This window comes from Polyodon spathula, chromosome 55 (assembly GCF_017654505.1).
Source record: "Polyodon spathula isolate WHYD16114869_AA chromosome 55, ASM1765450v1, whole genome shotgun sequence".
NCBI classification, from domain to species: Eukaryota; Metazoa; Chordata; class Actinopteri; order Acipenseriformes; family Polyodontidae; genus Polyodon; species Polyodon spathula.
The window spans coordinates 267,321-279,799 of NC_054588.1; the positions used below are offsets into that span (position 1 = coordinate 267,321).

At 42.3% G+C, this 12,479-nt stretch overlaps 1 protein-coding gene across 1 annotated transcript; it reads right to left on the reverse strand.

Moving 5' to 3' along the window:
• Positions 1-880: 880 nt before the first annotated feature.
• LOC121307322 (elongation factor Tu, mitochondrial-like) lies at positions 881-8,396 on the reverse strand. The gene is made up of 8 exons (XM_041239501.1): positions 8,303-8,396; positions 7,103-7,149; positions 5,069-5,228; positions 2,458-2,624; positions 2,056-2,325; positions 1,776-1,908; positions 1,561-1,665; positions 881-1,143 (listed from the first exon to the last, which is right to left on the reverse strand). The coding sequence occupies exons 1-8, from the start codon at positions 8,334-8,336 to the stop codon at positions 881-883; spliced, it is 1,179 nt and encodes a 392-aa protein (XP_041095435.1). The 5' UTR covers positions 8,337-8,396.
• Between the last annotated feature and the right edge of the window lie 4,083 nt (positions 8,397-12,479).

Consider the following 12,479-nt stretch of genomic DNA (forward strand, 5'->3'; position numbering starts at 1 on the left):
GCCCCCCCGCCCCCCCTCACCTTGCTCTGTGGCAGCTCCACTCGGCAGGCCATGTCCCAGGTGAGAGAGAACATGACGGGCATGAAGTTCGAGACAAAGGGCTTGTGCCTCCCGCGCTACATCCTTACCGGGAGGGAGGGGAGGATTTTACACTCTTGATGTGGAGAGAGAGAGAGAGAGAGAGAGAGAGATTTACTATCTGGAGAGCAACCGCAGCCCCCCCGGCAATCCTGCACGGAGCGCACTGGAGCCCCGCACTGGAGCCCTGCACTGTTGCCCTGCAATCCCCTCATTTGAGTTTTCTTCCTTTTAAAAAAGGAAGTGAGCGCTGAAAACATTGAAAGCGTCGTGCTGTTTGGAACCAGGTAGCAACCGTCTCTAAGGAAGTGAGCGTCAGTGAAAAAGCACTGAAGAGCCGTTGTAGCAGCATAATACATTTGCTGTCTTCTCCTCTTAATTGAGTGGCAGGCTATAGGGCGCATCCTGCACTCCATGTGGAGCGCCTTTACTGGATACGCCACTCGAGAGCCCCCAGGCACTTAGTAATATCTCCCTGAGTAACTCTACATTCTGCAGTAGTCATAACAGCACTACCTGCTCAGAGTAACCTCTAGGTAGTCGTTTTCCCCCCAGGTGATAACGGCAGCTAGCAAGTGAAGCAGCACGAGAGGCAGCGTTTCATTACAGTTATAATACGGTCATGTATGGTGGCCGAGAGGTTTTTTTCATGCGTTCCCGTGATGTGTGTTTCTTGAAGCCTCTTGTCATACAAACACCATGCTATTTCAATGTCATTTTTTAAATATATACATATATATTTTGTTTGTTTAAACTGATTTTGTGGTAATGTCCTTGGATGCCTAATTCAGTTTTGTCCTCTTTATTCCACGATTTCGTCTGTGTTCTCCGCAACACGGATTTCATAAGGCCCAAGTGTCTGTGTGTGCCAGTGTGAAGCACTGTGGGTAATGTAGTTCCTCAGCTCCTTTACCTGGGCTTGTACTTTCTGGTGGGGTTTGATGGACCCCGGTTTTGACATCACCATGCCCCTCCTCATGTCCTCTCTCTTCAGGCCCCTCACCAACGCTCCCAGATTGTCGCCAGCCTCAGCCCTGTCAAGGTGCTGGTGGAACATCTCGATACCTGGCAAGATCGTTTACATGGTTAAATAAGAACAGTTAAACACAGCTAGTGTGACGAATTCCTCCACTGTTTAATTCAGGATAGCTGCGTGGATAGCCCTGTGAGCAGCTGCGTGGATAGCCCTGTGAGCAGCTGCGTGGATAGCCCTGTGAGCAGCTGCGTGGATAGCCCTGTGAGCAGCTGCGTGGATAGCCCTGTGAGCAGCTGCGTGGATAGCCCTGTGAGCAGCTGCGTGGATAGCCCTGTGAGCAGCTGCGTGGATAGCCCTGTGAGCAGCTGCGTGGATAGCCCTGTGAGCAGCTGCGTGGATAGCCCTGTGAGCAGCTGCGTGGATAGCCCAGAGTAGCTGTGTCAATAGCTGTGTGGAGCCCTACAATTGGCTGTGTGGATAGCCCTGTAGCTCTGCGATTGGCTCACCCGTCACAACGGATTTGAAGGCGCGGTTGTGCCCCACAAACTCGCAGTCGTCGCCTTTCTTAATCACCCCCCTCTCGAGGGTCCCTGTCACCACAGTGCCGCGACCTGCAGGGGGCAGCGTAGGGTTACAAATATACAATCACACCAACCTGCAGAGACACACTGTTATGCAATAACACACAGGAACAGCAATCACACACACACACTGGTCTCACCGGGGATGGAGTACACGGCCTCGATGGGCAGCAGAAAAGGCTTGTCCAACTCCCTCTTGGGCAGAGGAACGTAGCTGTCAACAACTTCCAGCAGCTTCATGATCGAATCGACCCCGATCTCAGGACTGCGATTCTGACATAAGAATATTCATTAGACTCCTCATCTCTCTCCCCTCACCTCGTGCACACAATGCTGACCCCACTAATAACAGGTGTTGTCCATCCCTCTCCTCCAGAGCACACAGTGCTGACCCCACTATCACGGGTCTCCTCTCCTCACCTCCAGAGCACACAGTGCTGACCCCACTATCACGGGTGTTTTCTCCCCTTCGTATCCGAACTCGCTCAGCAGTTCTCTGATCTCCAGCTCCACCAGCTCCAGCATCTCTTTATCATCCACGGCGTCAGCCTTGTTCACGAACACAACCACGTGTTCCACGCCGATCTGACGGGCCAACAGGAGGTGCTCCCTCGTCTGCGGCATCTGTCCATCCGTCGCTGCGACAACAAGGATGCAGCCGTCCAATTGGGCGGTGCCCGTGATCATGTTCTGAGGGGAGCAGACAGACACACACACAAAAAAAAAAACACACATGACAATGTGGAAACTGACTCTGAGCCGGAGCCCTGCTCCAGTCTACGGGACAGTGAGCCAAGAAGGCTGGCACAGGGAGGCTCTCACCTTCACGTAGTCCGCATGCCCGGGGCAGTCAGTGTGTGCGTAGTGTCGGTTGGCCGTGCTGTATTCCACGTGCGAGGCGTTGATAGTAATTCCTCGCGCTTTCTCCTCTGGAGCGTTGTCGATATCCTCATACTTCTTATAGCGAGCACCGCCCGCCTCGGCCAGCACTGAGAGAACACAGAACAAATCAACACAGACTCACACTGTATTGTACAGCACTGCAATGTGTCTATTGTACAGTATTGCAGTGTGTCTATTGCAGTGTGTCTGTATTGTACAGTATTGCAGTGTGTCTGTATTGCAGTGTGTCTGTATTGTACAGTATCTGCAGTGTGTCTGTATTGCAGTGTGTCTGTATTGTACAGTATTGCAGTGTGTCTGTATTGTACAGTATTGCAGTGTGTCTGTATTGTACAGTATTGCAGTGTGTCTATTGTACAGTATTGCAGTGTGTCTGTATTGCAGTGTGTCTGTACTGTACAGTATTGCAGTGTGTCTGTATTGTACAGTATTGCAGTGTGTCTGTATTGCAGTGTGTCTGTATTGTACAGTATTGCAGTGTGTCTGTATTGCAGTGTGTCTGTATTGTACAGTATTGCAGTGTGTCTGTATTGCAGTGTGTCTGTATTGTACAGTATTGCAGTGTGTCTGTATTGCAGTGTGTCTGTATTGTACAGTATTGCAGTGTGTCTGTATTGCAGTGTGTCTGTATTGTACAGTATTGCAGTGTGTCTGTATTGCAGTGTGTCTGTATTGTACAGTATTGCAGTGTGTCTGTATTGCAGTGTGTCTGTATTGTAGTGTATCTGTAGTGTGTCAGTATTGCACAGTATTGCAGTGTGTCTGTATTGTACAGTATTGCAGTGTGTCTGTATTGCAGTGTGTCTGTATTGTACAGTATTGCAGTGTGTCTGTATTGCAGTGTGTCTGTATTGTATATTGCAGTGTGTCTGTATTGCAGTGTGTCTGTATTGTACAGTATTGCAGTGTGTCTGTATTGTACAGTATTGCAGTGTGTCTGTATTGCAGTGTGTCTATTGTACAGTATTGCAGTGTGTCTGTATTGCAGTGTGTCTATTGTACAGTATTGCAGTGTGTCTGTATTGTATTGCAGTGTGTCTGTATTGTACAGTAGTGTGTCTGTATTGTGTGTGTATTGCAGTGTGTCTGTAGTACAGTATTGTGTGTCTGTATTGCAGTGTGTCTGTATTGTACAGTATTGCAGTGTGTCTGTATTGCAGTGTGTCTGTATTGCAGTATTGTACAGTATTGCAGTGTGTCTGTATTGCAGTGTGTCTGTATTGCAGTGTGTCTATTGTAGTATTGCAGTGTGTCTGTATTGTACAGTATTGCAGTGTGTCTATTGTACAGTATTGCAGTGTGTCTGTATTGCAGTGTGTCTGTATTGTACAGTATTGCAGTGTGTCTGTATTGCAGTGTGTCTGTATTGTACAGTATTGCAGTGTGTCTATTGCAGTGTGTCTGTATTGTACAGTATTGCAGTGTGTCTGTATTGTACAGTATTGCAGTGTGTCTGTATTGTACAGTATTGCAGTGTGTCTGTATTGTACAGTATTGCAGTGTGTCTGTATTGCAGTGTGTCTGTATTGTACAGTATTGCAGTGTGTCTATTGTACAGTATTGCAGTGTGTCTGTATTGTACAGTATTGCAGTGTGTCTGTATTGCAGTGTGTCTATTGTACAGTATTGCAGTGTGTCTGTATTGCAGTGTGTCTGTATTGTACAGTATTGCAGTGTGTCTGTATTGCAGTGTGTCTGTATTGTACAGTATTGCAGTGTGTCTGTATTGCAGTGTGTCTGTATTGTACAGTATTGCAGTGTGTCTGTATTGCAGTGTGTCTGTATTGTACAGTATTGCAGTGTGTCTGTATTGCAGTGTGTCTGTATTGTACAGTATTGCAGTGTGTCTGTATTGTACAGTATTGCAGTGTGTCTGTATTGCAGTGTGTCTGTATTGTACAGTATTGCAGTGTGTCTGTATTGCAGTGTGTCTGTATTGTACAGTATTGCAGTGTGTCTGTATTGCAGTGTGTCTGTATTGTACAGTATTGCAGTGTGTCTGTATTGTACAGTATTGCAGTGTGTCGATTGTACAGTGTTGCAGTGTGTCTATTGTACAGTGTTGCAGTGTGTTGTACAGTGTTGCAGTGCATGTATTGTACAGTGTTGCAGTGCATGTATTGTACAGTGTTGCAGTGCATGTATTGTACAGTGTTGCAGTGCATGTATTGTACAGTGTTGCAGTGTACATTGTATAGTATTGCAGTGTGTTGATTGTACAGTACTGCAGCGTGTTGATTGTACAGTGTTGCAGTGTATTGTACAGTATTGCAGTGCGTGTATTGTACAGTACTGCAGTGTGTTGACTGTACAGTATTGCAGTGTGTGTATAGTATTGCAGTGTACAGTACTGCAGTGTGTTGACTGTACAGTATTGCAGTGTGTTGACAGTTGTACAGTATTGCAGTGTGTTGTACAGTACAGCAGTGTGTGTGTTGATTGTATTGTACAGTATTGCAGTGTGTTGATTGTACAGTGTTGCAGTGTATTGTACAGTATTGCAGTGTGTGTCTCTCTCTCTCTCTCTCACCCTTGGTGATAGCCGCGGTGAGCGTGGTTTTCCCGTGGTCCACATGTCCGATGGTTCCGATGTTCACGTGGGGTTTGTCTCGTGCAAACGTCTTCTTAGCTTCGACAGCATAGCGTCTCCCAAGCAGAGGAGCCACACACCAAGCAGAGGGCAACACGGCCTGCAGGACAAACAAACAGCTCCTTCAATCCAACCTGCCTTCAATCTCAGCTCATTCCTGACCCACTGCGCAGTGTCATTTTTGTTTTTTATTTTGCTAAAATTGATTAACAGTAAACTAGTGAATCGATGACTGGAATGCAGCTCCACAGGAATCGCTGGAGTCGATCGGGCTGATTCCCCATTCAGAGTGAAGCGTGTGTGATGATCGCTGCTCTTCTTTTCTCTTAACTCCTTTTAGTGACCCGCCCATGTTATATAAAAAAAAAAAAAGGTCTACAGCATGTTTCTGTATTTATACCTGTGACTGCTGCTCGGTTATTTGAAATAAACAGAGCATGTCTTGCGAAGTATCATTAAATCACACAGTTTCAAATCTACGTATTTTTTTTAATTTTCAGCCAGAACACAAATGTTTGTTCAAACAGCGAGAAACAGTAACATATTGACGCTTGTGTATTTCTTTTGAGAGTGGGCTCTCTTCTCTAAGTAATTGTAATTCCTGCAGCATCACTGTGACTGTGTAATTGTAACTCCTGCAGCATCACTGTGACTGTGTAATTGTAACTCCTGCAGCATCACTGTGACTGTGTAATTGTAACTCCTGATTAACAGTAAACTAGTGAATCGATGACTGGAATGCAGCTCCACAGGAATCGCTGGAGTCGATCGGGCTGATTCCCCATTCAGAGTGAAGCGTGTGTGATGATCGCTGCTCTTCTTTTCTCTTAACTCCTTTTAGTGACCCGCCCATGTTATATAAAAAAAAAAAAAAGTCTACAGCATGTTTCTGTATTTATACCTGTGACTGCTGCTCGGTTATTTGAAATAAACAGAGCAAACATATTAATGTAGGATCATTAGAACTGTGTAATTGTAATTCCTGTAGCATCACTGTGACTGTGTAATTGTAATTCCTGCAGCATCACTGTGACTGTGTAATTGTAATTCCTGTAGCATCACTGTGACTGTGTAATTGTAATTCCTGTAGCATCACTGTGACTGTGTAATTGTAATTCCTGTAGCATCACTGTGACTGTGTAATTGTAATTCCTGTAGCATCACTGTGACTGTGTAATTGTAATTCCTGTAGCATCACTGTGACTGTGTAATTGTAATTCCTGCAGCATCACTGTGACTGTGTAATTGTAATTCCTGTAGCATCACTGTGACTGTGTAATTGTAATTCCTGTAGCATCACTGTGACTGTGTAATTGTAATTCCTGTAGCATCACTGTGACTGTGTAATTGTAACTCCTGTAGCATCACTGTGACTGTGTAATTGTAACTCCTGTAGCATCACTGTGACTGTGTAATTGTAATTCCTGCAGCATCACTGTGACTGTGTAATTGTAATTCCTGTAGCATCACTGTGACTGTGTAATTGTAATTCCTGTAGCATCACTGTGACTGTGTAATTGTAATTCCTGCAGCATCACTGTGACTGTGTAATTGTAATTCCTGTAGCATCACTGTGACTGTGTAATTGTAATTCCTGTAGCATCACTGTGACTGTGTAATTGTAATTCCTGTAGCATCACTGTGACTGTGTAATTGTAATTCCTGTAGCATCACTGTGACTGTGTAATTGTAATTCCTGTAGCATCACTGTGACTGTGTAATTGTAATTCCTGTAGCATCACTGTGACTGTGTAATTGTAACTCCTGTAGCATCACTGTGACTGTGTAATTGTAATTCCTGTAGCATCACTGTGACTGTGTAATTGTAATTCCTGTAGCATCACTGTGACTGTGTAATTGTAATTCCTGTAGCATCACTGTGACTGTGTAATTGTAATTTCAGCAAACAATTAGCTGTAATTGGCCCAGGTTTGGGTCACATGGCGCCCCCTAGCGTTCACGGCAGATACTCACCGGTCTGAAGGAGCTTCTGAGCAGACCTGCAACAGAGCTGCGGAGAGCTGGAGAGGAAAAAGAGGGGTGAGAAGGGGAGAAAGAGGGGGAGAAGGAGGAGTGCAGAGGGGAGAGAGGGGAACAAGGAGGAGTGCAGAGGGGAGAAAGAGAGGGGAAGAAGGGGGAGTGGGGAGCGGAGAAAGAGGGTGAGAAGGGGAAGGGGGAGCTCTCCCTCCCTCTTCCACCGTCACCTCTCCCTTTCTTCCCCCTCACCCCAGCAGAGAAAGAGGGGGAGAAGGGGGAATGGAGAGGGGAGAAACAGAGGGAATAGGATGTGAAGAGAAGAATCACATTATTGACTATCAATTTACTGTTCGTTCTTTAGGAATATCTAACATTTTACTGTAGAAATACTGGAAACGTAACACACACAGCACCCTTTGCGTGTGTGTGTGTATACATGTAAAGACAAACAATCTGATCCACATCAAAAAAACATTGAAATATTCAAAGCAGCGAATTAGTGAACATTTACTGTACAATTTCCTGTTAACATATTTGTTTACTGGAGTATACAATACGCGGGTGTACTGTGTATATGTTTTACATATATACACAATTTCAATAAGGACTAAATAGATTTATCAATTATTGTGTACACACATGTGACGTACCTGCATAGACAAATCTTTTTAATATATATATATTTTATATATATATATATATATATATATAATATATATAATTCAGCAGCAATGAATTAACACAATTGTGGGCTGTCGCTGGAGCCTTGTATTACGGTTATCGAATTTCCTTATATTTTTAGCTAGGCAAAGCGAAACGTATATATTGGACCCTAAAACACTTTTATCACGGAAAGAGGCTAAAGGTGCATAACGTAGAAAACGAAGCCGAGCCGCCCAGAGCAGCAACGAGCACTGAGCATTCATAGTAAAGGACTCGCTATAGCGCAGGGATCGTGTTCAGTAGAATCGCGCTGTTTGCAGACAGAGATGCAACGGGAATGTTATAAAGCAGCTTTAATCGTGCTGAAATGTCGTGTGACCTCTGTGCAGCGAGCCGCTCCGGGTCCGCCGACCCTCCCCACACGCGTGCTCCGCGGCTCCTTCTCTACTGACTAGCGTTTTCTGTTCTTGTTCTTTTTATTTTAAAGTCGATTTCTTGTTCTTTTTCTTTTATTTTAAAGTCGATTTCGCTCACCCTCGCTTGCACGGGAAACTACGAGCGCCGCCATCGTGGAGCTGTCAGCTAGGACGAGGAAGTGACGTCTTTAACACTCGACACACACACCGGAACCTCTTTTTAATTAATCAAATTTTACTTTAATCAAATCTTAATTTCTTAAAAAAAAAAAAAAAAAAAAAAAAGAACACATGGCACGTGTTTGGGACACTCTGTGTTTACCTCTTTGTGTGTGACATACATCAAAACACAACACATATATATATATATATATATATATATATATATATATATATATATATATATATATATATATATATATATATATATATATATATTTATATATTATAATGAGTATATAATGCATAGTATTTATTTCTTTATTTTGTAGTTGAGTATAAATGCATTCTCAATTGTGGAGAATTAACCAAAACCTGCTGATCATTAATCAGAGCGGATTTCATAGCTCCTGCACACACCCCTCGCTTTACCATTAATATATTCTGCTTTTACGTGTTCCCATTAGCATCCGACTTCCATAATCTACAACACTCCTTATTAATACTTTGTATACAGTCATCATACTAGATCAGACGCTCCCCAATTCGTCCCTAAAATATTTCTTAGAATATTAAGCTTCCTTTTGCATTTTTCTGTATTGTATTTATCTGTTTTTCCCAACGCAACTTTTTTTATCAAACCACCGGGTATCTGAGTTCTTCTACTTGTTTAGGTATTTTGATATACTTCGAGAACAACAGGACCCCAGACTTTGTTATTGATATTTTAAGCCCCGTTGGTTAGACCGCTTTTCCACAGTATTCATTGTCACTTGCATTGTCACAAACTATTTTAATGTTTGTCTTTTATAAATAACCCCATCACCATCAAACAAACTCACAGCTACATTAGATCTACTAAAATAGCATCTGCTAAATCATGAATCACTATTTATGGAACCACAGATTCTTATTTTTTTCCTGCATATGAAAAATTTTATTAAAACCACTGCGTTTAGTATTTGTTTGGCGTGCCCTCTAGTGACAAAATTAGAATCGCACTAAATAAGAGACGCCAGAGACAGAAGCAGTCAGTGAAATTTTTCATTACCGGTGTTTTCTAGTCTTCTTGCAACACCGTCAAATCATTGTATAGGTTAGTTTTTTTCACAGTTTTATTTTTACAGTTTCATGTGTGAAATAATGTCTGGAGTAGGAAAGTTAGAACAGTTCTGAAATTGTAACAGTTTAATAGCTCTGCATCGTGTTACCGTAAATGGTTTCATTAGAGTACACTGTGAATGTAGGGTATTTTTACTGTTTATCGCAAAATGTATTTTGGTTTCTTTTTTTAAGTATTTCCAGCGTTTTTTTCCACTGCATTTTTTATGCAAACTTTAATCTTCCATCAAATGATTTTATACCATAATGCCCTTACATAAAAATCTTAGTACTGCATTATAAATGCAATATTTTTGAATCAGCAGTAACAAATAATATCCATTACGTTTGCTCTTGTGTAGGTATTTTCTTCTATAAGTGTTCATTGCCATCAACATACTCATGGCAGTGAAAAAAACTCCTTCCTACCATGACTGTTGTTCATCCCACCCTGAGCTGAGTCACTACACTTTATCACTTATGTCAGTAAACAGATTTAGCTGGCTTCTCACACACATACATCTGAATGATTCAGTCATGCCTGAGACAAATGACATAAACCAACAAGCTTTACAAAATTAGACCACTCATTGAAAAACTAAAAAGCAATTTTCAGAAACATTACTGCCTAACAATGCAACAAGCTGTAGATGAAAACTGCCCCAAACACTTCACTTCTGTAGATAATCTTACTCTAAAATGCATTAGTGAGACCTCATCTAGAATATTGTGTTCTGGTCACCTCGCTACAAAAAGGATATTGCTGCTCTAGAAAGAGTGCAAAGAAGAGCGACCAGAATTTTCCTTGGTTTAAAAGGCACATCATATGCAGACAGGCTAAAATAATTGAATCTGTTCAGTCTTGAACAAAGAAGACTATGTGGCGACCTAATTCAAAATTCTAAAAGGTATTGACAATGTTGACCCAAGGGACTTTTTTGACCTGAAAAAAGAAACAAGGACCAGGGGTCACAAATGGAGATTAGACAAAGGGGCATTCAGAACAGAAAATAGGAGGCACATTTTTACACAGAGAATTGTGAGGATCTGGAATCAACTCCCCAGTAATGCTGTTGAAGCTGACACCCTGGGATCCTTCAAGAAGCTGCTTGATGAGATTCTGGAATCAATAAGCTACTAACAACCAAATGAGCAAGATGGGCTGAATGGCTTGTAAACTTTTGTTTGTAAACTTTCTCTTGTTCTTATGTTCTTACCAATTGGTCTGTCGTAGATCTGTATTGACTAAACCACTCTGATATTCATTTAGGAACTTTTTAGTTTCCAAAACATACATCAATCTATCACACACCATTCTTTCCATAATTTTACTGGGAGTAGCCTTCAATTATGTGGCATGTGTTCTTTCCAAAGTGAGTTTTTAGTATACGCTGAGCATTGTGGGATTTGTAGTTTTTTTTTTTATAACCGATGTGATAATAAGAAATAAGGGCGTTGCGAGCGGTGAGCTGAGGATACAAATAATAATTGAGGAGAAAACTGGAGTAAACTAAATTTAAAAAAAATATATTATATGTATCAGAGAATTCTACAGGATTCTACATACAGCAAGACAATGATCCGAAACACACAAGCAAGTCTACATCAGAATGGTTGAAGAACAAGAAATGTAATGTTTTGGAATGGCCTAGTCAAAGTCCAGAGCTAAACCTCATTGAGATGTTGTGGGAGGACCTGACACTAGCAGTTTATGCTCAAAAACCCACAAATGTGATTGAGTTGAAGCAGTTCTGCTTGAAGGAGTGGGCCAAAATTCCTCCACCTTGCCGTGAGACACTGATCAATGACTACAGGAAGCGTTTGGTTGCAGTTATTGCTGCTAAAGGTGGCAGAACCAGTTATTGAGTCTAAGGGAGCGATTACTTTTTCACACAGGGGCACTGGGTGTTGTATAACTTTCTTTAATAAATAAATGAAATAGGTATCAAAAATGTATGTGTGTATGTGTGTGTGTGTGTATGTGTGTATATATATATATATATATATATATATATATATATATATATATATATATAGTTGCGCTTGATAAGTTCGCCACTTGACCTAGTGGAGATCTCAAGTTTTTGTGAACCCCTAGTGTAATTCTAGAAATTTCAAGTTTTTACTATGAAATCCTTGTTTAATCAAAACCAGTCTTTACTTTACAAATTCCATGTATATTTTAGAGGCATTTATGTATGTAATCAGGTGGGTAAATAATTGGGTACCAAGTTAACCAATCAGAGAGCAGATCTCCAGGACAAAGTTTGGGCGGCGCTCTCCTATATAAAGGTAAGAAACCTGGTCAGTTTGGTCTTACCCGTACAGGTCAGTGTAACACACACATGCCATGATGTGAAGAGACCTCTGAGGACCTCAGAGTTGTAAGTGCTAGTCAGTTTGGAGAGGGTTATAAAACCATTGCAAAACATTTCGGGCTCCATAAGACAAATAGTCTACAAATGGAGAAAATTTAAGATGATGTTGGCTCTACCTAGATGTGGACGCTCTTCAAAATTATCCCACAGAGCAACACGAAAAATGTCAAAAGAGGAGGTCAAAAAGAACCCCAGAACCACACCATATGATCTGCAGGCCCTCCTTGCTGCAGCTGGTGTCTATGTTCATACCTCAGCAATAAGACACAAACTGAATGGCAATGGTATTCATGGGAGGTTAGCCAGGAGGAAACCTTTGCTCTCCAAAAAGAACATCGCTGCTCGTCTTAAGTTTGTAAAAGACCACCTGGATGATCCTGTAGACTTCTGGAAGAATGTTCTCTGGACGCATGAGTCAAAAATTGATCTTCTTGGGCACAACCACAAACGCCACGTTTGGTGAAAACCTAACGCTGCCCACCACCAAAATAACCTTATCCCAGCTGTCAAGCAATGTGGTGAGAGTGCCATGGTTTGGGGCTGCTTTTCTGCCTCTGGCCCGGGACGACTCACCATCATTGAGGGAACCATGAACTCAGAGTTATACCAAAAAATTCTGGAGAACGGCAGACCGTCCGTCCGTCAGTTGAAGTTCCA